At 43.4% G+C, this 24,886-nt stretch overlaps 7 protein-coding genes across 7 annotated transcripts; 2 read left to right on the top strand and 5 right to left on the bottom strand.

The window, feature by feature from the left end:
* Window positions 1–957: 957 nt before the first annotated feature.
* L199_006769 (uncharacterized protein) lies at window positions 958–2,608 on the bottom strand (the record flags this gene model as incomplete). The annotated part of the gene is made up of 3 exons (XM_064892466.1): window positions 958–1,277; window positions 1,383–2,256; window positions 2,339–2,608. The coding sequence occupies 3 exons, from the start codon at window positions 2,606–2,608 to the stop codon at window positions 958–960; spliced, it is 1,464 nt and encodes a 487-aa protein (XP_064748538.1).
* Window positions 2,609–11,697: 9,089 nt separating this feature from the next.
* Window positions 11,698–14,862, bottom strand: L199_006768 (uncharacterized protein; the record flags this gene model as incomplete). The annotated part of the gene is made up of 7 exons (XM_064892465.1): window positions 11,698–11,764; window positions 11,864–12,395; window positions 12,479–13,740; window positions 13,801–14,168; window positions 14,239–14,594; window positions 14,657–14,714; window positions 14,776–14,862. The coding sequence occupies 7 exons, from the start codon at window positions 14,860–14,862 to the stop codon at window positions 11,698–11,700; spliced, it is 2,730 nt and encodes a 909-aa protein (XP_064748537.1).
* A 470-nt stretch (window positions 14,863–15,332) lies between these two features.
* On the top strand, window positions 15,333–16,111 carry L199_006767 (uncharacterized protein; the record flags this gene model as incomplete). The annotated part of the gene is made up of 4 exons (XM_064892464.1): window positions 15,333–15,516; window positions 15,593–15,650; window positions 15,723–15,903; window positions 16,004–16,111. 4 exons carry the CDS (start codon window positions 15,333–15,335, stop codon window positions 16,109–16,111), a joined length of 531 nt encoding a protein of 176 aa, XP_064748536.1.
* Window positions 16,112–16,283: 172 nt separating this feature from the next.
* Window positions 16,284–17,625, bottom strand: L199_006766 (uncharacterized protein; the record flags this gene model as incomplete). The annotated part of the gene is made up of 7 exons (XM_064892463.1): window positions 16,284–16,474; window positions 16,568–16,742; window positions 16,815–16,949; window positions 17,115–17,251; window positions 17,333–17,395; window positions 17,481–17,514; window positions 17,578–17,625. The coding sequence occupies 7 exons, from the start codon at window positions 17,623–17,625 to the stop codon at window positions 16,284–16,286; spliced, it is 783 nt and encodes a 260-aa protein (XP_064748535.1).
* Window positions 17,626–18,046: 421 nt separating this feature from the next.
* Window positions 18,047–19,404, top strand: L199_006765 (DNA repair protein; the record flags this gene model as incomplete). Its single annotated transcript, XM_064892462.1, has 6 exons — window positions 18,047–18,319; window positions 18,399–18,555; window positions 18,623–18,693; window positions 18,764–18,847; window positions 18,943–19,175; window positions 19,242–19,404. 6 exons carry the CDS (start codon window positions 18,047–18,049, stop codon window positions 19,402–19,404), a joined length of 981 nt encoding a protein of 326 aa, XP_064748534.1.
* Window positions 19,405–19,849: 445 nt separating this feature from the next.
* Window positions 19,850–20,950, bottom strand: L199_006764 (uncharacterized protein; the record flags this gene model as incomplete). Its single annotated transcript, XM_064892461.1, has 3 exons — window positions 19,850–20,284; window positions 20,412–20,663; window positions 20,744–20,950. 3 exons carry the CDS (start codon window positions 20,948–20,950, stop codon window positions 19,850–19,852), a joined length of 894 nt encoding a protein of 297 aa, XP_064748533.1.
* A 479-nt stretch (window positions 20,951–21,429) lies between these two features.
* Window positions 21,430–23,939, bottom strand: L199_006763 (uncharacterized protein; the record flags this gene model as incomplete). The annotated part of the gene is made up of 5 exons (XM_064892460.1): window positions 21,430–22,647; window positions 22,709–22,901; window positions 23,066–23,444; window positions 23,558–23,610; window positions 23,668–23,939. The coding sequence occupies 5 exons, from the start codon at window positions 23,937–23,939 to the stop codon at window positions 21,430–21,432; spliced, it is 2,115 nt and encodes a 704-aa protein (XP_064748532.1).
* Between the last annotated feature and the right edge of the window lie 947 nt (window positions 23,940–24,886).

The following is a 24,886-nucleotide window of genomic DNA, read 5'->3' as shown; positions in this document are numbered from 1 at the left end:
AACGTGAGAAGAGATGGACGGTGTATGATGGCGCGAACCACACATCGACTAGGAATACGAGTCACTCCACTCACCTAGTTGATCGCGGATTCTAGTCTAGTGATCTGTCCAGAGTGACAGGTATGTGTATGAATAAAAGACAGTCCACAGAGAGAGAGGGGCGCAGGTTGTATTGTGCTGTATGAGTATGAGTATGAGTATGCTTATGCTTATGAGATAGATGTCAAACGAGAACGAGAATGTAGATGCGGATGCAGATGTGGGATTGAATGAGGTGTCATTAGTTGTCATGGTGACCCATGCACCAGTGCACCAGTGAACGCTCTGTGCCATGACGACACGACTAAACTAATCCACTGTGGCGATGAGGGACTACGCGTTGACTCTTTCTCCTCCTCTTGGCTTGGCCACGTTTTCATTGGTCAATCACCACTCATCCCCATCCGATGGTATTCTCATTCATCTCCTTCTGTCGATCATCGTCAATCTTACATCACATAGAGCACATGCATATGCACATCATCATCCTCATCACCATCATCATCATAATCAATTCATTCAATATTTATCATTTGTTATTCAATCTCCAATAAGCATGAACAACCTTTTTCTCATTTCCCATATCACTCCAATATATACACGTAGAATCAGATATACAGAGGGAATACAATATCAGACATGAATGAACAAGCTAAAGCGCAAGTCACAAATATATATACAGTACATACATACAGGCAAAGTTCGTAAGAAGAGATCTTAATCATGATAACCAACAAGAAGAAGAATACCAACAATTACATAAAGAGGAGGAATTGTTGCAGGGTTGTACGTCAAGATGATGTATTTTGAGAAGCGATCGATTGGTTTCTGCCAGAGTAAAGAGAGGAGTGTTTTATCGTGAACCGATATCGATGTCAAGTCCAGTAACTAATTTGATGGTGATATTGGGCTCGAAGTTTATTGATGTACATTTTCAATCTTAGTTTTTCCCCATTCATTCCCATTACCACCATTATTGCTATTACTACTATGAGTTGATGAACCATTGTTGTCCCCGCTGGCATTGCCGTTGGGCGTAGGGTTACTTTGATTCATCACGAGACCCAAACCCGAAGTATCGTTATTTTGAGGTTGAGGAGTAGGGTACTCGATCGTTGGTAAACCCAATTTATTTCTCAAGTTGTTGATTTCACTTTGTTGCGATTCACATCGGATTCGTAGGGTTGTGATCTCATCATCTTTCATTCGAAGGGTAGTTTCAAGATTGTTCACATAATCTATAGACATCAACAACCCAACAGATCAGTTATGACTCTTGGTCAACTGTACGATCATTGGTTTTCCACGCATGACCAAGCGTAATTAGACCGACGAAAACTCACCCTTCCTTTTAGCCCTAAATCTCCTCGCTCCAATCCTATTTCTAACCTGTTTCTTATCTCTCGGGTTCAAAGCTTTGTATTCAGATTGGGGCATACCCCAAGGTTGTTCATCACCCAATTCTCTAGTCTCAACCTCCGTAGAGGTAGGTACGAAATTTCGTTCGATCTCATCCCAACTTTCGGTCGAATGACTCGCACTGGTACTTCTTCTCTTGTGATTACCTCTTGAAGAAGGCAAGTTGGCGGGTGTTCGTTGTATACTGGGGAAAGAGGACGAAGATGTCGACGCGGATGAAGGGTTCATACCATGAAGTAAGTGACTGGTAGGTGAAGTAGGCGATAGATGATGCTGGTGATGTAATCCAGGTCCACCGGGCGAAGACGATGGATATCCAGGTATTCTCGGTGATTCACTATACGAGTGTACGGGTGGTATCCTATTTGGTCCATTACCTGAACCGAAAGAATCAGTCAATCCGATAGGGGACGTTAAAGGATAATGGTATCCACCCGAAGATGAGTTTGATACAGAGTATCCGACGTTATGTCCCAGAGTATGAATGTTTGCCGGAGTAGATTGACTTCCACCTTGACTTTGGTTGGGATTGTTCGACGAGGAACCAGTGGGGTAGCTCCCGTAGAATGTCTGTGGGAGAGGTGGTAGGCTTACATTACCCCCGTTGGCTGAATTGTGGATAGGGTGAGGGATGGGCACAGGAGGAGGTAAGAATGTCGGATTATGAGGGAGAGTGGCGGATCTGCGATGCGTGGGATCGTCGTAGGAGTGCATCGAGGTTTGAGGTGAAGTGGATTGCCTGTCGAATGAGGATCTCAAAGCCTCAGGTTGATAATAATTATAAAACCCTTGCGAGGGCTGCACGATGCCACATCATCCAGATAAGCGAAACTCCTCTTTGAAGGGCACAATCATTAGTTGAAGGAGGGGGAAGACTTACCCAATTGGGCTCCATCGCGAAAGGAGTGATGGGGTTCTGTACAGAAGTCAGGTTGGGCAACGAAGTTGTAGTTGGTAAAACACCGCCGTCGAGGTTTCGAGGAGGTGCTGAACGAAGTGAGATTGTCGGACTGTTGGATGTGTTCGAACCCGAGCCGGTCTCAGTCGAATCTGTGGCTTGGAGGAAGTCAGGTGGTGATCCCGGTCCGTTTTCCGTCAAGTCGAATTGAATAGAGTTGTCTTCGTTCTGTTGTTGAGTAATTTGATCCATTATGAAGAGTCGGTAGGTAGTACCCAGAAATTGGTGTCGTTATGAGGCGGGGAGTCGAATTGATTGAGAAGGACGAAACGAAGAGTGTTGTATGCGAAGTAATGGAAATGAGATGATATGGTATATGTGTATGTAAGATACATATGTATGAGTGATGATGAAGTCGGTTGGGTATCGGTAAGATGATTGAGAGGGTTGGAAAAAGAAAAAAGAGAGAAGGTTGTCAGATTCGTCAGCGAGATTGGATCACAAATTGAAAAGTTGAGTAATCCCAGACGTCGTAAGAGAAATAAGGTTAAAAAACTGAGAAAGAGAAAAGAGAGTGGAAAGAAAATTTCTTTCGATCGCCAGAGCCAGGACGGAAAAAAAGAAAGAAAGAAAAAGAAGTTTGAGTCAATACTCTGAGATTGAAGGATAGATAGAGATGAGCAGAAAAAAGAGAAACAAGGTGAAAAAGAGGGTTGATGAACAAAAAGACGCTCACTCTCACTAGAGTACTCTACAAGTGAGCATACTGTATATTGTATACTGTATACTGTATACTGTATGGCGGAACTCGCCTATTGAGAGGTCCGTGCGTAGGTCACCCTACCGTCTCCACAACTAGACAAATAAACAGAAAGAACGATAAGAGAATGACCAAAACAAACTAATTATATATCCACAAAGGGGTTCAGAGCAAGAGGCGAACGCGGATGGTGAAATAATAAGATCAAGCGCAGATAAGGGAGTGGGAGGTTGGAAAACCGAACACCATCGATGTCATCAACACCAATAACGAAGAGCGAAAGAAATAAAAAAAAAAAAGTCCGGGGTAAAGGGGATGAATGATCGAGAGACAAGGGTCAAGCGGGAAACTGAAAAAATAAGATCTGAAACTTTGTAACCTACCGATGTGGAATGTGGAATGTTTCAGATAAGGTTGTATTGCAAGTAGCTGTGATGTGATGGAACATGAATGTAAATGTTTAGTTTCTCAATACAATACCAAGCGCCTTTGCGGTTGATCGGAAATCCGAACGATGTAAGGACACTCAAGAGGAGGGTATAGAGTATGTAAACACCAAATGAGTAGGAAGGGTGAAAGAGCATAACCATAACCATGACCATCAACAGAAAGAAAGCGGGAAAGCAAGATCCAATCAATCATCGTCATAGGAGCTGAGCCGGGGCCTTGTCCGTACACCCCCCATACACGTGAATAGCTTAATTCACACTATTTAAGTGCAAGGTCCAACACGACACAAACCCGCCAAGCACCAAGCACCAAGCACCAAGCACCAAGCACCAAGCACTAGCGATCAAGGATCAAGGATCAAGGGACAAAGGCAGAAAATGAAAATAACGAAAAAGGTACCATCAAATATACACACACAGGGAAGTTGGACGATCAAACAATTCGATTCAAAACGAGATAAAGGATGAGATGACGACAATGACGACAATGACGAGATTGAGAGCACTTACATATCACGAACCGAAACAGATCTTTATCTTTATCTTTGCTTTTGCCTTTACCTTTCTTGGGATAGGGATGGATAGATGATCAGCCAGACGTAGATGGTAGGATATATATGTATATATATATATATATACATATACAGCGCTACAAGACTGGAATCAGCATAGTCTCAAGTTTTCAAGGAAGGTCGAACAGGTTGTTTCAAAACCTGAGAGACCTTACTAGAGTTATCAATGACTCACCTACAGTACCGTTCTAGCGTCGATTTTCGTCTTTAATTTTCTTTTGTAAGACCAGACAGATAGATCACTGAACTAAGAGAAGCAACTCCGATGAATCCGTTGGTTTATACTTTCACTTTCACTTGAAGTAACAATTTATGGTTGTGCCGCTGATCGTCTTGTTCCGTCTTTTGGCTTTTATTTGTGTGTTTTGAGTTCTCGCCTACGGCTACATGATGAGATAACGAAGAATGAGTAAGAAGATATGACTAACATATGCCGAGATTTTACTTTATCAAGTGCCACGTTAAACGTTCAGCCCGTCGACTCACTTGTTCGTAATGTGATTCCTCTCTGCTTTCCAAGTTCCACTAGGGATTAATCTATCTCTTTGTTTGAGTTCCGAATCGAATGAACTTGAACTTGAACTTGATCCAAGGGAATACAGGCTCCAGATTATTGTGATTGATCTTTGATTTGAACCAGGTGAATAGTTGGCGAGCTGAGAGAAAGCAGCCCGAAAGTGGCTTCGATATCTTAATACTGAGTCGATGATACACTACAGTATGTGAAATTGACAATGGTTGGCTGAGCTTCACAATCCAAAATACAGTATCAAGTTCTAAGCTAAGCAGGGACTGATCGATTGAGGTATATATTCCTCTGAGTAGGTATAAATACGGTCGCAGAATGGATCAAGGATACCGCTTGCGATTCACTCCTATACCAGTTTCACAGTGATGCCGGATGACCGGAATCTCCTCGGTGATCTGATGTGTTGTTTGATGTGATGTCTGAGCTTCTAATGAAGTGAAGTTATCAATTTTGATCAGCTCCAACTCCCTTTCTTTATCTGTGTCGAATGAGAATTGATTGAAGTCGAAAGTCAAAAGTTATGACAACATGCTCGCTTGGGATTGAATAATGACCGATAAGACACTAAGCTAAGAGTAAGACCGGATATGACCGAGCTGTACCGAACAACAGCTGGCTGAAGCTAAGCTTAATGATGCGTAGCAAATACTGTACCAAATAATAACCGGTGAAGTGCCTTCTATTGCTTTTTGGCCAAACACTTTGTAGGTCTGGACTAAGCCGCGAGGAAGGTAGATGAAGCGAGGGAAACAAATGAAGAAAAGTCGTAAGTCGACCAAAAGCCAAGAACAAGAATAGAACGTAGATCAAATGATTGGAATGGCGAAAGAAAAGCCACCAAATTACCCGAACACTTCGACGGGACACAACCTAAGCACAACAAAGGAGAGAATCAAAGACACGACTATGAAGAGTGAATGACAAGAATGTTACTCCTAGAGCTTCCTCATTCCGATGAGAGAGGGAAAAAGAAAGGCATGGGAACTGGGTAGTTACCGAATAAGTGAGATGAGGTGTGATGAAATTACGAGATAATTCAACCCAAATCTAGAGAGAGAAAAGTGGAGGAAAGAAGAGGGTTCGTACTACGGAGCTAGAGCCCCGTGGGTGTGCAGGGCGAGAGCGGCGAGGCACCGGGTTAAATTATAAACTTCGGGCATGTATTCTTGTTTTTCTCACGCAAAATGAAATATATATGGGATACTTGATAAATGAGACATTACTGACATGGTGTATGTATATGCTCAGTACCGGCGGGATGCACGAAGAGAGAGAGAGAGGTCCGTGCGCGATTGGTTCCGATTGCTGATTAAGCTTAGCCTTAGTTCGTCGAGGCAGGATTGGAACGTTGGAATTGATGATTAGGACTAAGTGAAGCAACGCATGGTCAGTTCCGTTTAGCGTTAGATCCGGGCAAAGTTCACAATACCAGGAGATGAAATCAGAACGAAAACATCTTTCCCGACGGAGACAGGCGAGAAAAAGAAGAGACAGGTAAAGTACCCAACCAGCTTAGCTCTGAAGTCAAACTGTTCCGTCCTAGTGAGCCTTACTTGCCATATGGTAAGGGGAGAAACACAGTTCTTGGAGAAGGTACAGTAAATGAAAGACTAGTAGTAACAGTCTGTATATATATTTAATGATCAGAACCGAAATCAGATTAAATGTCGAACAGGAACGTCGAATCTCGCTTGTCACCTAAACACATGGAGAAGTAATTAAGGGATTAAAAGAAAACGAAATGAGCACAAGCTCAAGCACAAGGAGAAAGATCCCTTTTGATCAGCTGAAGGAATGTGGTGTGAAGCTATATCGATCAACACGGAGGTTTTTTTTCCCTCTCTATTCAGTTTGTCTCCGGAAGAACAACAGCACAGCAAAAGCGAAAACCAAGAGAAGAAATGAGGTACAAGGAACGAATAAGATTTGATTGATAATTAGCGGAAAACACTCCGACTCGTAGCATCAGCGGGTATGGGATGAGGTTTGGGATCATTCCTATTGGGGCAAGGCAGAGAAGGTGAAGAAGGAAGATAACAATAACTATTGTAGGTTTCAAATGATGAAGCATCTCCGACTAGCGGACCTTGAACATCTTTCCCCTCGTATTCCATATCACACCAAATTGACCTTTCCGGTGGAATGGGATACAAATGAAAGATAGCAACATCCTCGGATAAATCCGTTTATCAGGTGCACAAGGCGCACAGACGTTGAGCAAGATAAGCAAGTAAGGAATAGCCAACAAGGAACACTGTTACTGAGGGGAATACGACGCGCGGTTTTCTCCGCCCCGCGGGGATCGATACCGATTAAAACGGAGGAAAGCGAAATACAGTACAGTATTACACGAAATGTAATGGAGAAGAGGGAGAGAGAGAGAACAACAGTACCGCTAATCCGTTCTTAGCCGTACTCATCAAATAAGACAAGCCAGAGGATGGTGGTATTGTAAATGGTACTTGTATGGATGGTGAGGGATGTTCAACCACGGCAGTATGTTTGAACAGAGAAACTGCAATAAGACCCAGCGCAGGGAAGTTCTTGGGAAACAAAGAGGAAAGTGATGACGGACAATCGCGACGGAATCAATCCAGAGTACGGAAGAGAGAACGATGAGACCGTGCGGGTCAAGAGGAGATATCTACTCACTAGAATGCGATGTGGGCAGTGGAATTGGTTGAGAGTACGATATTGGGATAGTCGTAGTTGGTGTGACTCGTTATACGACTGCGAAAAATGGAGTGTCGGTGTGTGAGACGGACGGTGATGTCGATCTATATTCGTATGATGATGATGATGATGATGTTGTTGATGATAATGTATTTAGCACTATGTGGTTGACGAGTTCTGATTCCAGCGAGTGAATTATGAAGGAAGGATGATTGTCGAGATGGACGAAGAAGAAAATCAAGGATGATATAAGTTTAAAGATGAAAAGGATAAGAGAATTAAGAAAACAAGTGCGACAGCTTTTTCTTCGTTGACTGGAATCCGTCAAGTTATATATAGTACTATATATCTCGACAGATGAATTGCAGAGAAGTACCAGCACTGAACTACTGTACTGCAAGATTCCACTATCGAAGTTGTTAGTCTCCTTTTCTGGGGTGGAAGGGAAAAAACAAAACGTCTCGTTCGATTAAGGTACCAGAAAATCGGATCCTCACACATGATGGCAAGGGATGGGAAGAAAGATGAGTCAAGGTAAGGAAAGGGAGGAATTCACTCATGTGTGTGACGTGTGTACCTGACAGGCTTTGGCCGACCAAACAAAAAACAAATATACACCATCAAACATTCTTTCAGGAACCTTGGTTCTTCCCTTTCACGCATGCCCATGACCATGCCCACGCCCCCGACCACGACCACGCCCAGCCGATGAAGCGTCATCGACGTTATTTGTAAATTCTCCGTAGGTAGATCTCAATCCAGCCCCCGCCGGAATCACACCACTATGGGTTTTACGTGAGGCGAGGTAAGTTGTAGCTTAAAACGGTTGTCAGCGGGTGTTGTCGTAGGTGTTCTGAAAAAAAAAAAGTTACGTTATTGTCATCAAACAACTCCATTACACGCCAATCTATCTTCTACTGGCGCTTTGCGGTGAATCGGACAAAAGGTCGTGGGAGGAGGTTTCATTATGTAATTGATAATCAGCTGGGAAAGGTTCATTTAACGAAAAGGTTGGTACCGAACAAGCGCGTTGATGTAACTTAAGTTACATTACATCAGTGGAGGGTGGTGAAAAACAACAAACCGACAAAACCGACGAATTGTTGCAAAGGCGTCATTTCTGAAACGTTGGGAATGTACAAGACATATGAATGCACCATACGTTATGATCAATCCATCTTTAGCCGAGACAACATGACTCATAACAGTGTACATTCCTCCATTGATACAAAGAAACAACAGGATCTATTCATCCGGAACGACGTTCTGCATCCCATTCTCTATCGTCTTAGAAGAACTTACGGGAGATTTTGATAAACCAGTTGTGAAGTCTCTCATTCCCACGATGATCACGAAATGGCGAGTCTCATCATCACCCGTGCTTGGGAAAGTGACATCACATGGATCGAATATATTGTACGAGTATTTCAGTCCAGTACTTGTTTGTCAAGCCGAAAGACGGGATCTACCTTGGCCTCGCAGAAAGGGTCTGGAACCTGATGCTACAGTTAGTGAGAACAAAACAGCATTCCGTTCCTTTTCGACCATCACACTATCAACTTACGTTGAAGTGGGATCTGCGGTACTGCATTGAGCCGCACAGTAGATTCTTGACCAAGATCATTTATTGAGATTGCCGGAGTGATCCAACTCTACCTCTCTACTCCACTCTGAGTTACGTTAATCAAGTCGCAATGTTGGTATATTCTTCGGTGCTCCGGCGACCGTTACACACTCCACTTTTTTCGGTTTCGGCTGAATTTGACGATAGCGAGTTAAGCAAGATGGATCACACGACCCAAACCCATCTCGCCAATTTATTCACAAATACGCTTCACTCACTCGAATAGGAATTCGTTTCATACAGTTACAGACGAACATCCCATCCATCATATCACATGAAGCTGCACTAATGCACTGAAAGCAGATCTAAGGGCAATCGGGCCATGCTATTCCCCTAGTCTAACATGAGGTCATGTCACGAGAAAAAGACACGAGACGGATCTACAATATAATGCATAACATGAATCAACATTCATCGGATCGGATTGTACTGGATTGAATGGGATTGGAGCTAGTTTAGTTCAGGTGCGTTAGCTGCTGCCGCAAAAAGTCCCCACTTAGATCTCACAGATGACTGTAACGTAATTTTATCGTTCTCGTTGGTTTTCTCATGATATCATGATACCATTTATTGCAATGGAATGCTCAAGCAAGCACGTTTCTTCCTGTGTACATAAAGTCTGGTCGTTTCTCTGACTAAATCTCGTATCGATGAATAGCTTTCGACTTATCAGTGACTGACCGTCTTGCCTAGTCCTGAAGAAAGTGTAGAAAAAGATTTATCAGCTTATAGCGAAGTAGGGTGAGATCTACAATATCCAGTACGAGTATTGTTCTGCACCGATATCGCACACAGCCGTCCGCACAGTTAATCCTCACATCCCGTCAATAACCGTTCGATCAGGTCTCACAAAGTAGATCGGTTCCTATATATCACAACATGGCGTTAGGTCGATTTGGTAAATAAATTACCTTTTTCGGTAATTGACAGCTGTTTCGTCTTTTCTACTCTTCCTTTTAGCTGTAGAAATCCCAAGAGGAGATAGATGCTGTTGTGGCGGTCCGACATGATCGGCTTTGGATCCTCGCAGTCAGCATCATGGGAATAAGCTCGGCTGCTGTCCTCGAGCGAAGTTCCATTGGAATTCGAGCAAAGAGATTCGATGGGAAGGGCAAAGCGTATGAGTGGCGCTCGCACGACATATAATTGGTTCTTCTACAAGAAAGTATGCATCAAGTCACTCGGATAGGTTTCAAAGTCAAATGTTTTTCATCTGTGCAGCTTGTTTTGAAGTCCGAGAAGACTGTACGGTGGCGTACTACGTGCCGAAAGGTTCGGCATGGTTGAAAAACTTGGAATAAGCTCATTGTAGAATTGATAGCGTTAATATTCACCTTCTCGCAGCGAATTGACTCACTACCTCCACATTGTGCAGGCGGCCGGTTGAGCCATGGCAGGAAACCTGTTTCCGACAGAGGAGCTCAGTGGAGCTTGGTGATGGGCGTGTACTACCTTGGTTGAATTTGCCTGTTGTAGACGATGTTTCATATGTGCTAGTCTAAGCGATCTTCCACGACAGGTGTTGACAAGTGTCATGGAGATATTCGCTTGTAACCCAGTCTAGCCCATGGAGCTGAAGATGAGAATGTCTTTGTCTTGTAGGTAGGCGAAGCATTACGCTCACACCAAGCATACTTGAGAGTGCGTCTCCGTATTTCTCGCATCCCCTAACCTAGACTGATCTCAATTGGTCAGAAAAGCTAAGAAGCCAATTCGGAGCCGAGTTGTCCGAAGTATATTGTGCTGTAGTTTGAGGTTGCCGTAAACGCAAGAATAAAGTTCCAACTTAGCGAGTGGCTCTTCATTTGGCAGACGCAGTTTTCCTCCCCAAGCTGTGCTGTGCTGACAAGCTCAACCTAAGCAAGCGCTGGGGTTGATCGAAGATTGACAATTACTGTATGGTCGCCAAGTGCGGATTTTTTGGAGAGGGGAAAATGAATCATACCATGCTGTATTTGTATGTCGGTGGAACTGCTCATCAGTAGGACAAAGGACGATAATCAGGTTCACCAAGGTGCCACTCCAAGCTGTGTTCCATCACCTGGTCACTACTATCAAATACATTTTCTTGTTCAAGTATGTCCAGGAGGTGTTTGAGACGGGATCCAGCAGCTGTCTCCTGGATCGCGAATGGCGATATTGATTGAAGACGAAAGCTCCACAACAATGCGGTTCTCTATTTGAAGCTTCTTTTAATGTGAACCATCGGAAGCTGGTTATAATCTTGCTGAAGACTTATTGGCTGTGGTCTTAAACAAAACGCAAAACGCAACAATTCGTTCCGCCAAAGCACGCTATAGCCTTTCAACAACGGCTACTAATGCCCAATGAGCTTCAGTGGGCCATCAGTTCGATCAACCGGAAGGAGCATTGTGTGTACCGTACGCTCAGACTTTCATGAGAAGCTCTTGCAATACCTGCCTACCAAGTGTGAAGAGAGGATAGAATAGAATAGAGGCCATTGTTTTACCCGTATTGAAGGTGCATCAACATATGAATGAGTGAGTGACTGTCTTTCACATGATATCCTTGAGGGTGTCATCGGTAGATGTCATACGATACATATATTGTTGATTATATATGTTAGATGATCATGTATATATACACAGAAATAGATACAACACAATATGTCCTGTACATCCCCATTCAACCCCTCAACGACGTTATTACATGCTATGGCCTTTTACCCAAGCCCATCATGCCCAAGTTCGGACAACCTACGAAAGATTACGAATCAAGGTATCATCAACCTCAAGATACCTGTCCAAATCCAATTCACAGCTTGAGTGATAGTCTTCACACTGAGTCAAAGATCAACAATGAAACAATCATGATCAGCTTTACAATCTATTGGAGGATACGTACGATGTATCACCCTGGTCGGTACTGAGACTACTCACGTAGGATGTCCAAATACATTTTCCCACCCTTTCAAACTTCTAGCTACTACTCTGGATAACGAATAACTCGCACTATGATCGACCACAACCACGTCTACTTTATTGTCCTGCTTCTTGTCCTCTTTCGGGATCTTTCCAGGCGTACCGGTATTACTCGATGGTAAGGCAGACACAGTATTTAGTATGATACAAGTACTCGTGATTGTCGTAGTGGTAGTGGTGACGAGCGAACCATGATCCCTCGATTTGACTGTATCCCCCGACCCATACCCATACAGTCTCAAATCCCTATACTCGTCTCTGACAAATTCAACTTCATTTTTGATTCTCTGTAATTGCTGGCCCATCGATAGAAGCAACCACAGTAAAAACAAATTCATGAATGTTGAGAAAGACAATAACGTTTTTCTCCGAGATGTCATCGAGGAAGAAGATGATATTGATAATGTTGGTGGGTTGGGAGATGAGAGAGGAAGGGTGTACAGTGATGAGGAGAGGGTCTTCATGTTGGTTATTGTTGATTCTAGATAAGCTAGCCATGGAAATGTATCAGAGAAAGCTTTGTGTCTCTCGGATGTTCCCAAAGCTAAGCATGAGCATAAATGAATAACTCACGTATCCATTCTTCCCCTACTAATTCCACCTTCATCTCGCCTTCAGCATTATCAAAATATGGTAATGCAATTTCAACCTTCGGTCCTAGTATCATATCCCATTCCACCTCTACAGTCCCACCCGTAGACCTCTTATCTCGTTGTCCAATCCTAATTCGACTTATACCACCATCCTCATACATCGCTCGCGGTACTTCCACTCCATCTACACTAGTCCTAATCACCCTTATCTGATCTACATGTTTTAATGAGAACCCAACTTCATCCGATTTGGGAGGGAAAGGGAAGCGCATCGAGGCCATTATAACTCCCCATGGCGATCGACGTATTCTGACTCGAACATCTCCTTTGATCATTCCATTATTCACTTCTAGGGTACTGCCGTCGGAGCCTGTCCAGAACAATTTTCCTCCAAGGGATACATCGACGAGCCCAGTATCTGATGAAGACTGAGTAGCAGTCCCATATATAGCTGAGGGACATTCGACTAGACATTGGTTGGATTCTGCATTATCTATCTTGATGAAAGGTATCTTGACAGGTAAAGATGAAGAGACAAGTAACATCTTATCTAGCGGTATAAGTGTCCCCTGAATCGTAATCGTTCTATCACCGCTATCTTCTTCCTTGAAGTATAGGTTAAACAATCTTCCATATCTCGGTTCATCCCATTTACTCTGAGTTGAAGACGACGTAGAATTCACCAGCATTGGCAGAGGCGATTTCCTGAGAGTTTTCGGTGTGAGAGGCTTTTGGTTCTGTTGTTCTATGGATGAAAGTTCAAATGAGAAATCTTCTATTCTATCACTCCCGTTCAGCAATGGAAACGTCTGTCTCATGAGACTAGCAGAGGAGGAAGAAGTACTCCGTGTGGTAGGTAGAAAGTTGGTGGTTGTTGAGTGGGTCGATGAGGACGGGGTAAGTGGAGGGTGAGCACGTTTCGCTTTCACTGTGGCGAAAGAATCTTCATATTCTTCTCCTTGTTCCATCGTATCATCCGGATCACTGGATTGAGATCCCCATTCACCATCGAGACATCTCCAATTGCTCAGACCTTCCCCTTGAATGGATAACTCGGACCAGCCCCATCCGTTTGGGACATCGATATCCAGCTGTACGAGATTGTCCTGATTCTGTACATGAGCGAGGTATGCGATTGCAATGGACGACTGCTGTTTGTTCCATATATGCGAAACTTGCAGGGAAGGTATATCGGATGATGAAGGAGGATTGAATGACCATTCCAATCGTAGGATTTCCGTACTGCAAATTCATCGACATCAGCAGATATGCAAGTAGTATATAGGAATGATCATGACTTACCTCGGGAATCTACCTTCCAGCCAGCTTCCACCATCTTCTTCACTATCATCGTCATCATCATCACTAACTTCAGTATCCTCGTCACTCTCTGTAGGCACATCATCTGGACCTAGAACCTCTCCATCCTCCCAACCTTCTTCTCCAACTGTAGCTTTTATCTTGCCCTTTCCTTTCACTTTCCTACCTGTTACCCGTGCTTTACTTTGCGATACCGGAGAGGGGAAAGTATTTGTGGGTAGGGGTAACATCTTGGGATCCGTGAATATGTCAACTTCCTGATGGGTCAAAGAGGAAGAAGATGCGTTGGTAGGTGAAAGGATTTGAAAACGGATTGTATTGTCTAAGCATCTCGGAATAGGCAATAGTACCTGGAGAGAAACCAAGTGGATTTAGCAATGACTTGATCGGTCCAATGATGCGAAGGGCTCGAAAACGTACTTTGGATATGTCTTCTTCCACTCCTCTTTCGAGTGCGACTTCAAAATCCATACATATCAACCATTCTTTTCTTCCCGCCGAAGTTGACTGAGCGCTACTCGATCCTGAAGATCTATGGTTCATACTACCTCTTCTCCTCGATACTGGATCAACTACCACATAAACTTTGCCGGTCGTACTTGATACATCTATATATGGTCTATCGCCGAGTCCGGAAGGCGAGGCAGGTGGATAAGTGGATGGTGGCGGTAAAGCGAGGAGCCTAGAGGCTTTGCGTAGTTGTGGTGCACGAGATGTTGGCAGTGGTAAGGGTAAGGGATAGATCGTAGGAGTAGACAAAAGCTTAGGTGGGGTGGCTATATATCAGATCCATTAGCCAGGTCAGGAAGGAAGGTGATCTGTCATTAGTCACACGTACAATTGAACAAAGCCCATCTTGCGCCTGGTCGTCCTTCTGCATCTTTCGGTAAGGAGATCTGCGGAGTTTTCATGAGTGGAGTTCACGTAGGAAGTGAAGTGAGCTGTTTGATAATTTACCTTCAGACACATGAGCCCTTTCACTACCTCATCCGATGCCGTAGCTTGTATACCCAGCTTGGAGATGACCAAGCCGGAAGGGGCCATGATTAGGTATTTTTATAGTATCAGAAGGCCAATTGGCACAATGGCGCCTTTCTCTGCCCAAGGTCACCAGAGCCCCTCTACAGATCTATTGTCGATACCTATGGTCTTCCCTTCAAGGTAGGTGATGATGCTGTTGATGCCCTAGAATGACATATACAAATGTTAAAATGTTGAGAATCCATTCACTTGATCATCCCAATTCAGTCGGCGGTAGCAGTGTACACTAATCAGGCACGTAACACGCGTTTGACAGCCTTGACATTACGTAATATCCAACAGTGCTCACAGATTCCGGTTATTCCGGTTGTGCATCTTCCGAAGAGCAAATAGCAACATCCATTGGGAGATTCTGAATCCAGTTGACCAGTTGAAATACTCTCGAGCTACTGAGGGGGCCACAGAAGATCAGTAGGGAGACCAATCCAATAGAGGGGATCTCACAGTGCATAGTGCACCGCGTAAGATCAGCAATGCCAAAACCGAATGAAGAAGATCAAGAGTTTTTCCAGCGGATAATCGGTTCAGCAGGCTATGGTAATCATTTATCGAAACATTTCAGCATATATGAGCTTGACGAAGTACCCAAGGAAGATGAGAGGGGATGGAGGAAGGTGGAAGGGTTTAGAATGAGCTTTACAGGTAAAGTAACAGAGGGTGAGCATCTCTCCTCTCACCATGGATATGCATCGATTGTAACTTCGTATACTTATTGATATCTGGTGGAATGCAGATATGTCGAATTTGAGTGGGAATATGCATGGAGCGATGTACTCGTGGATAGTAGATACGTGAGCATTATCGTCAGACCATGATGAGATCATGTTTAGAGAGAGCTAATTTTCCTTATTCTGTGAATATAGAATGACATCAGCAACGCTCATAGCTATTCATACACCTACATTCTGGGGTCTGCCAGATTTCGCTGGAGTGACTCTAACGATGGAATTACAATGCTTGAACGCTGCACCCCTGAACACTGAGCTTCTGATCGAAGTGGAGATCATAAAATGTTCGGTGAGATTGGCGAATCTACGATGCGACGTGAGTAGAGTTAGACTTTTCCAATCCTTCTTGACTCTATCGTTTCGTCCTTTATTAAGGGAGTATATGTGCTGATAATGGGTTTCTGATTGACATATAGATAAAGAATCTCAAAAGCGGTAAGGTGTACGCTACGGGAACACATCTGAAAATGTGGAAAGGACCTCAACCAGAAAAGGAGAATAAGTCGATCCAAGCTAAACTGTAAACGTCTTACGAAGGTGGTGTAATGAGTGCTTTGTATTGTCCTCTGAATTACAGTCTACGGGATAAAAGGATTATAGAATATGTACATCTTGTACTAATTAATTGATGCTGGTCGTATACATGAGTATGTATCGTATTGTACATTTTCCCACATTATAACACGGATGTCCATTCTATTCATTATCACTATCCCCATCACCCACCAGTCCCCTCCTCCTTCTTTCCTCATCTTCTTCCTCTTTCCTTCTCTCTGCCTCTCTCTGTTCTCTAGTGTATTTACGCATATCCACCTCTTCCACTCCTTCTTCGTACAATCCTTCGTCGGATGTGGCGAGTGTACTAGACGATTCGAATAGCTGTCGACCTATACACCGACCACATGTCAACGTTGATCCACATCTTTCGTGTGTGGGCTCGGCTGGGCAGGTGGTGAGCTAAGATGATCATGACAACTTACCGGTCGGTCTCTCTTTCCTTTTCCTCCATTCTTCCCTTTCTTTAGGATTCAAAGCTCTCACTCTATCTTCTTCCTCCTTCTCTCGTTTGGCTTTGATCTCAGCTGTAAATGATTTACGCCATTTATCGAATAATTCCTTTGTCAACGGTGTACCTCGTGTACGTGCCGCCTCGGCCTATATCATTCAACCGAAACACAGATCAGCCAAATGAAACAAGATTCAGTTCTCTGAGATAGTTTTGCCCACCTCTTCGTACTCTCTCGTCTTCCTATCATCTTCTTCCTTTTCCTTCCTCGCTCGATCCACTATTAACAATGCCAAAGCTTCTTTAGCGGCGGATGCTATCGTGAATGTCATCGCCATGCCTATCGACTCTTCGGCCTGTAAGAATTCGAATCATCATCATGAGCATTCTTGCCGATTCGGAATCAATCTGACCAGGTCTCTCCATATATGCGGATGTGGATGATAAGAATAATGAGATGGAGATTGGAAAGAAAGAAGGAAAGAGGAGGGTTGAGATCGAAAATATTTTGTATAACTCACTACCTCTTTCAGATTATCCAGTACTACATCCTCTTCACCTTCCCTCAAACCATCTTCATCCTCTATTTCCTCTAAGGATATTATCGGTATCGCATCAGGGTACGTCTCGGGGTAATTTATGATCAACTGCAATGCGACTATAGTATTTTCGAACGACGATGTAACGATCAATGTCAGCCGGCGGCTAGAGTATAGACTCATTAAATAGATTAGCTTACTGGGATTGGAGATGGACTGTTCTTCAGGTTCTATACGGATCGATACAGATGTATCTGATAATTCTGTTGGAGATAGCATATCGAATGTTCGAACAGCTTAGCATGATGCGACATACACATGAAATTTGCAATGAGAGAAATGACCTACTCTCTAGCTCATCTGGAAATATCGATTCTAACACCTAAGTCATGGTCGCGAATCAGTATATGTGTTCACTAAAAGTCAGTAAGGTATGACCACATACCTCGAACTCTTCTTCCAAAATCGCTTTATAGTCTATTATATCGATCATTGATCTTAAGCAACCGACCAAATCATGATTACCTTTTACACAGACTCACCTGACATGCTGATAACTCTCCCCGTATTTCTTGTACCCTACCGTTGTTCTCTTAAATTCGTCTCGGTTTTGCATATATATTGTGGATTCCATCCTTCTTTCATCCACAACATGAGCTTATGACTTTGTGTCAAATCCCCAATCTGCCATGTGCTCTCCGCATGCTAAAAAGATGAGATGGTTTGATTTGATCCCGCTGATCATCCATTCATTTGCCACCCAACGTTATGCAATTTCAGTATCGAGGAAGTTGGAGTATGATGAGTAAATCTCCATTTTTCACCTATGTTATCAATGACCATACCAACATCTCACAAAAGCAGCGTACATTCCTATAATCAACTTGTCCATCTAAATTGTACATCCCCTCACAATGTCTACCCCATCCACCTCCACACCAGCCGCCCCAACCCTCACTCCCTCTCAAGCTCGTTTGGCAGCTCTCAACAGGCTCAAAGCGAAGAACAAGCTTACCTCGACCTCGAATGCTGCGGCTGGACCTTCGACGAGGGACGGTAGCGGGGGAGGCGGACATCCATATGTCCATAAAGCGAGTAATGTACCATCAACAGCGAGGAATATGGTCCAGCAACAACAGCAGTCCAAGGATGAGGCGCAGGCGCCGTTAAGGAGAGATCCAGGATTGGTAAGTGAATTTGTTCTGTCTGTAGAAGAAGGCAGGATCAGGAGGCTTTTACTGATAAATAACGTGCTGTGTATTAAAGGGTAAATACTTTGAATACGATTTAAGCAAATTACATAATTCTCGAGGAGGTTTCTTAACGGAGGAAGATAAAGAGGGAGATAGGATAAAGAGTATAGTTGAACTGGCGAGGGAGAAGGAAAGGGAGAAGAGGATGATTAGAGAAGGTGAAGAACCTGGTAAGTACATGTAATTCATGGCCATGATCTTAGGGTATCTGACGAGTATATCCGCTGGGTGGATTAGCAATCATCATCGATAAATCACCCAGATGCGTTGAGTGTAACACCCTAGAAATCAATCATCAGTTCTTAAAGGTTAGTGATGACCCCTTCCTTCAGACCTCGAACGAAAAGCTCATTTTGGTCTATACAATGGGATGTTTAGGTATTCGACGTGACCGTTTGTAAAAATTGCGAAAAGAAGTATCCTGAGAAGTATTCCCTTTTAACCAAGACGGAGTGTAAAGAGGTATGTTCTCATCCCATCTCACTTCATATACAATATACCAGTTTTTCTTTACACGATGGAAAGCTAAATGAAGTGATTACTCTTATGTGATGTAGGATTACCTCTTAACAGACCCCGAATTGAAAGATGAAGACCTCCTTCCTCACTTACTCCGACCAAACCCCCACGCATCGACATATAGCAATATGATGTTATTCCTCCGTATACAGGTGGAAAAAGTCGCGTGGGATAAATGGGGTGGTCCAGAGGGATTGGATAATGAGTGGAAAAGACGTGAAGAATTCAAGAAGAGGAAGAGGGAAGAGAAGTTCGAACAGGGTTTGAGAGAGTGAGTATATGTAATATCCATTACAATCATCATCATCTGTTAGACTGATATATCACCGTTCTGTAGTCTGCGTAAACGTACGCGAAACAACTTGTATCAGCGTAAACAGGAATCCGAACATATACATCAATTTGAAGATGCCGATGAGATCGTGGATGAATCTGGTGATAGAAAGGTTTTACAGAGATGTTTTGGTTGTGGAGCTGAACAGGAGATAGAGGTTTTGTAGTGGTGTTAGAGTCTATGATCACACAAGATTCAATCGGGTTTTGGTATACTTGACAGTTTATTCTAGAATGATAGGAAGGATATACAAATTTAGACATGTTTGTATCATCATGATTATGATTATACAGGGCTGAAATACAATATCGGTCAAGTTGTATATCTAGTATCTCATCAAATGTTCGACATAATATCATGAAAGATGCATAATCACATGTATGTATCGTATCAAACTGCTTACGAAAACAAAAGCAAATCGCTAGTCAAGCAAACCCACCAAACGCAGTATAACGTATATGATACTTTGACTCTGAAGTTGAGAGAATACTGGAGAATAGTCGTTAATGTAATCTCCATATGACAGTCGGTCGTCGAAAACTTTTGACGTTGTTGGCTAATATCTCATTCAAGTATGATAAATACCCAATATCGAATAGCTCGACGAGCGATTATTCGTCCTTGTTACCCTCGATTTCATCTTCACCATTCGCCCCTGCACCCAAATCATCTAATACTGTATTCAACCATCTTTCAAATTCGTTTTTCTCAATACCACCATCTTCATCAATCAATTCTCCAATCAATTTACCTACTATCAATCTTGATTTGTGAATTAGGGATTTACCATTGTTACTCGTAATTGATAATGTCAATTGTAAATTATAACTTGGTCCTACCACCGTTTCAGATCCTGGACCGACATTGGCAAAAGAAGAAAGATTTGTAGTAGGTAAAGTAGAGATAGTTGATGGCGATGAGGGATTGGGAGAGGTAGGTACGGAAGTAGGTGAAGAAGGTCTAGTATGAGGTGAGATTGTTAATTGAGGTTGGGAAGGTGAATCGAGTGATGTTGATGATAGTATTTGAATATGATCCGTTTCGATCTACAAATTGGAAATAACAAATTTCAATCAACTAATTTCAACCACAATACTGAAGATTTCACAGTGAAAAACGAGGATAGGTTGGATAGATTTGTAGACAAAGAATAGAAGTAAACTCTTAACTTACCCTTTTAACCATCCTCCTTCTTTTCCCTTTAAATACCTCACCCTTTTCTATCCATTTCTTCCAAGCCCACAAAACAACTTGTAAGATCGTATAACCAACTACTGCAATCCATAAGATGGGTTTTGAATCTTCGAAATTTACCTTGAGAGAGTATAATACACTTGATAAGGCGACGATGACAGATGAGTAACCGAGGGATAAGTGGACGGTAGGATGGAGTAAGGATGGGGTGAAGGATTGATTTTGAAGGTGCTACATCAAATTATAACATCGACAAATCAATAAAAAGGAAGAAGCTCTACAATGGAAGTTCTGTTGGTGTTGGTACGTACCTTCTTGACTATCTCGTCCAGAGCAGCTTTGACCTCACCCAGATTGGCATTATTCACTTTGATGGTTGGTAATGGATCAGTAGCTATTGTCGATATGACTGATACATCTTCCTTTTCCTTGTCTATACTCGATTTGATGATGGGTTCTAAAGCAGGTGCGAGCTCGGCATTCTTACCGCCATTATTGACGAGTTTACGAGGAGCCATGGTAGATTGAAGTGGGGTACTGGATTCGTCGTTCTTGCGCGGAAACGAGTGGATTACCTATGAAGACATACTTGACCTAATTGATGAATGACTGTGATGAATGACTGGTGAAGGTTTGGTTTAGTACACGGGGACCAATGAGGTATGTACTAGTCTTTTAACTTGTATGAGCATTGACCAGCATCATCCATCATCATCCCATCATGTCATTTCATGTCATTTAATCTCTCAACGCGTCGTGGAAGGGCAACTATGACGTGGTGCATGTTCCTCGCACGGGATCAACTATATCATATCTCATCATAGTTGATTAAGTACAGTACTCGCAATGATATTCACTGAGGGTATATACCATGCATCATTGTGAGAGAAGATAAAATTATGGCACGGAATGAATCGAATATACAGCAACAATCGATATATACATGGGTATGATACTAATTTGTTCTTCACCCATGACTCTCCTTGCTTCCCCTAGCTCACCTCAGGCTGTCTTCAGGTTGATACCCCGGAGGGGGACTATGAGGTGTTCTTCCTTGAGTTTGACCTGCATCGTCGAATCTACCCGTATCATAAGGGTTTTCCTTCCCAGGTGCAGGACTAGCAGGTAATGCAATACTGGCAGCGTTGGTAGGTGGGACAGGTAATCTTCTAATCATTTTCGACGTCGAATCACTCTCATCATCCGGTTCTAAACTTCCACGAGGCTTAGTTCCCTTTCTGAACGCTGCTGCGGAGATCTTCCCGCCGACACTTCCATTCGCTGATGGGAGTGATGGAGAAGCCAAGGGGTCTCTATCGGGGATTTCGGCTGGGGTATAGAACTCGCTACCAGCGGGAGTGAATGATGGTCGAGGTAACGGTGGGATATCCAATGTCGTGGGTGAGTTGACAACCTCATTGTTGGTGATCACGGGTGGTGGCGGAATATTGAGGGGTTGACCTAAGCCCAGTGCTACAGTTGCAGCTGGTGCTGGTGCTGGTGCTGGTGCTTGGGAAGCGGGAGGATAAGGCTCAGGCGTATTTCCTCTTTTCATGTTCAACGGCTCCCAAGGGCTTTTCAACGAGTTTCTTTCAGGCCCCTTTTCTTCATTCGGTGAATGAGGGTTGGGTAATCCTACACCGGACGTGTTATGTTGTTCTTGTTCCAACTCTTCTTTCTCGGCAGCTTCCTTCCAAGCTTGTTCTTCCCTTTCTAACTTCTTCCAAGCTTCGTCGGCGTCCATCGCTTTTTGTTGCTCATACTCGTACCCGTGCTCAGGTTGAGTATCTTCTACAGGCGTATGAGGCTGAGCGGATCCTGATGGTCCGCCAACAATAGGAGGCAGTTGCGGCGCTGAATCAGGGTGATGATCATCATGATTGAACATGACTTCACCAGTTTCTCTTCTATGTCCACCAAATTCACTATAGATGTGAGACTGAGGCGCGTGAGAGGCATGAGCTGGATCGTAAGGATTGGCAGATATTCCTCCATAAGGATCAGCAGTATCCAAAGAGAATTCCCGTCCTTTGCCTTTGTGGTCAGGCGAAGCGACGTTTCCAGGATAATTGGCGAATTCTTCAGCAGCAGCGACATTGGGTTCCTCTCGTTCTCTAGGTAAGGAAGGTGGACGTAATGCTTGACCGAAAGGTGGATCAGGTAATCCAGGTGGTTTAGGCGCACTATTAGCAGCATGGAACTGAACAGTTGAAAGCTGTAATCATGCGTCAGCTATTAATTGGATCTGAGTAAGATGATTAAAGGGAATTACTCACACATCGAGTCGCTTCGTTGACAGCATTTTCAGTCTTCTCATAACCTGTATAAGGTGCTCTTCCATATCCGACAGGAGTCTCTTCCAGTGGTACTTCTTCCAACAGCAATTTACCTAATTCACCGATAATACACATCTTCTCGCCAAGTTCTTCCAGACCTCCAAACTTGAGCGAGAGAGCTTCTTTAACGACCCTGTTCACATTCGGACAATAGTCAGCATCACGAGTAAGAGCAAGAAAGGGAAGACAGGATATTTTTATATTTATGTACAGGAACATGTATTGACGGATATAGCATCCGATCGGACAAATGATGTAACAGCCTTTTCATCATTCCACGCAGCAGAGTTCACTCACTGTCTCTTGAAATCTCCAATCTTGGTCTCCTCCGTTACGATATCCTGATCCATATTCCTCATATCCAACCTCAATTTCTCTAACAATTCAGTTTGTTGAGGTAATTGTTTATTCTCTGGGCCCATTTTAGCTAATTTCCTCTCAGCTTGATCAGCTTTCGATCCTGTATTTCTCCTTCTTGATCTCAAGTCCATCAACTGTTCTTCTCTTTCTCTGATCCTTTTCAGGCAGCTTCGCATATTTGATTGATGGTTGGCAAATATATTGAGAGCGGTCGTAAGTTGACCTAATAAATTGGATGATTGGGTTAAGATATCTTGAAGGTCGGGTCCTTCTTGTACACCATAGGGTGGTAAGGAACTTGATGCTCGTTGTGTTTCTGAATAAGATCATACAAAGCCCAATTAGCTATCCCGACCAAACCATGTGACGATCCTCGACTGCTCGACAGTTGAAGAGCAGTCTGAAGAGTATACGTCCGGCTAGACTCACCGACAGCTAACTTCTCGGCCATTTGCATGACACCTTTCTCGGTCGTTATTATGCTATCAGTTCACTCCCATCAGCACCGTATCACCGGATATATATCAGATGCGACTCACTCTTGTAACGCTCTCATATCCTTGTTACCTAATCCAGGTAATATACTCTGATGCGCCAACGTCCCTTTCAACTTCTTCCCTAGTCCATCAAACCCTGCTCCATTCCCACTACCACCGTGGGTCTCTCTAGAGGGCGACTCATCATCTGTGTATCCACTAGCATGCTGGTTATGATTCGATGTACGTGTCGGTGAGTTGGGTTCGACAGCTCCAGAGACTTTACGTCCGAAGTTGGATAAGGAGAATTTGCCAGATGTGTTTCGTAATGTCATCGTATCTCACCTCTCGCCTCTTTCAAGGAGAATTATGATAAGTGAGTGAGTGAGATCGGTGGCGAGGAAAGATTCACGGTGTTATTGTGATGATGATGAGACAGTGACAAAGGTTGGATATAAGCGTAGTCACAGTACTCTATGTTGAGTTGTCACCTTGTGCATGTCATGTTCACATCATGTTAATCCTAGCAGCAAGTGGAGGCTGTGTACCACTTCTAACTTCGCCGCTCTTGGCTTAAATGAAGAGTAAACAATACGTGAACATGCTTATTCTCGGGGTTATCCTACTGTGGCGCTATCTTGGCTGTCGCTTTTATTGTTTGGTTCCTGTTCAAGGTATCATTACCCCTCTGGATCGCTCATCCAGCCTTTGTGAGAGGTAAACCGTCATGGCAACAAAGACGACAGTTGTCAGTAGCATCTCTGAGCGTTTGATTCTCATACTGCAGGTGGATAGTCCAACAATACCAGGGTGAAAGATCTACTGCAGAGTCGAAATCCGCCTAAACGTCATAAAGCACCCCTTTTTTGTGTATTCTGTAACACAGCTACCATCAACCACCATCGGATCATCCGTCCTTACCGGATAGACAAAGGTATACTGTATATATTGCACCTCTCTTTTGTCTTCTTTTGTCCTCTTGAGAAGCATCCTTGTTCTTCGTCTGAGGGGCGTTGACGTACAAAGAGATGAATTCTAAGGATGATCTGTTATTGTGTGATCACTGATAATGAATTCACCTTTTTGTTTTACCCTCGTATAATACTGACAATAGAAGACTTCAATACCTGATCAGACTGTTGACCCCCACGATGTCGTGGGATATATGAATCAAGATCGATCAGATTGATTGTGTATTCCCACACACATTTACCGAACATATCATCTATCAGTCATCTGAACAGTCTCTCACAAGATCACTTCGAGACGTTCAACTCTCAAA

Source organism: Kwoniella botswanensis, chromosome 1 (assembly GCF_036426115.1).
Source record: "Kwoniella botswanensis chromosome 1, complete sequence".
Taxonomy (NCBI): Eukaryota; Fungi; Basidiomycota; class Tremellomycetes; order Tremellales; family Cryptococcaceae; genus Kwoniella; species Kwoniella botswanensis.
The sequence above is the reverse complement of the archived record's forward strand: the minus strand, read 5'-3'. Positions and strand labels throughout refer to the sequence as shown.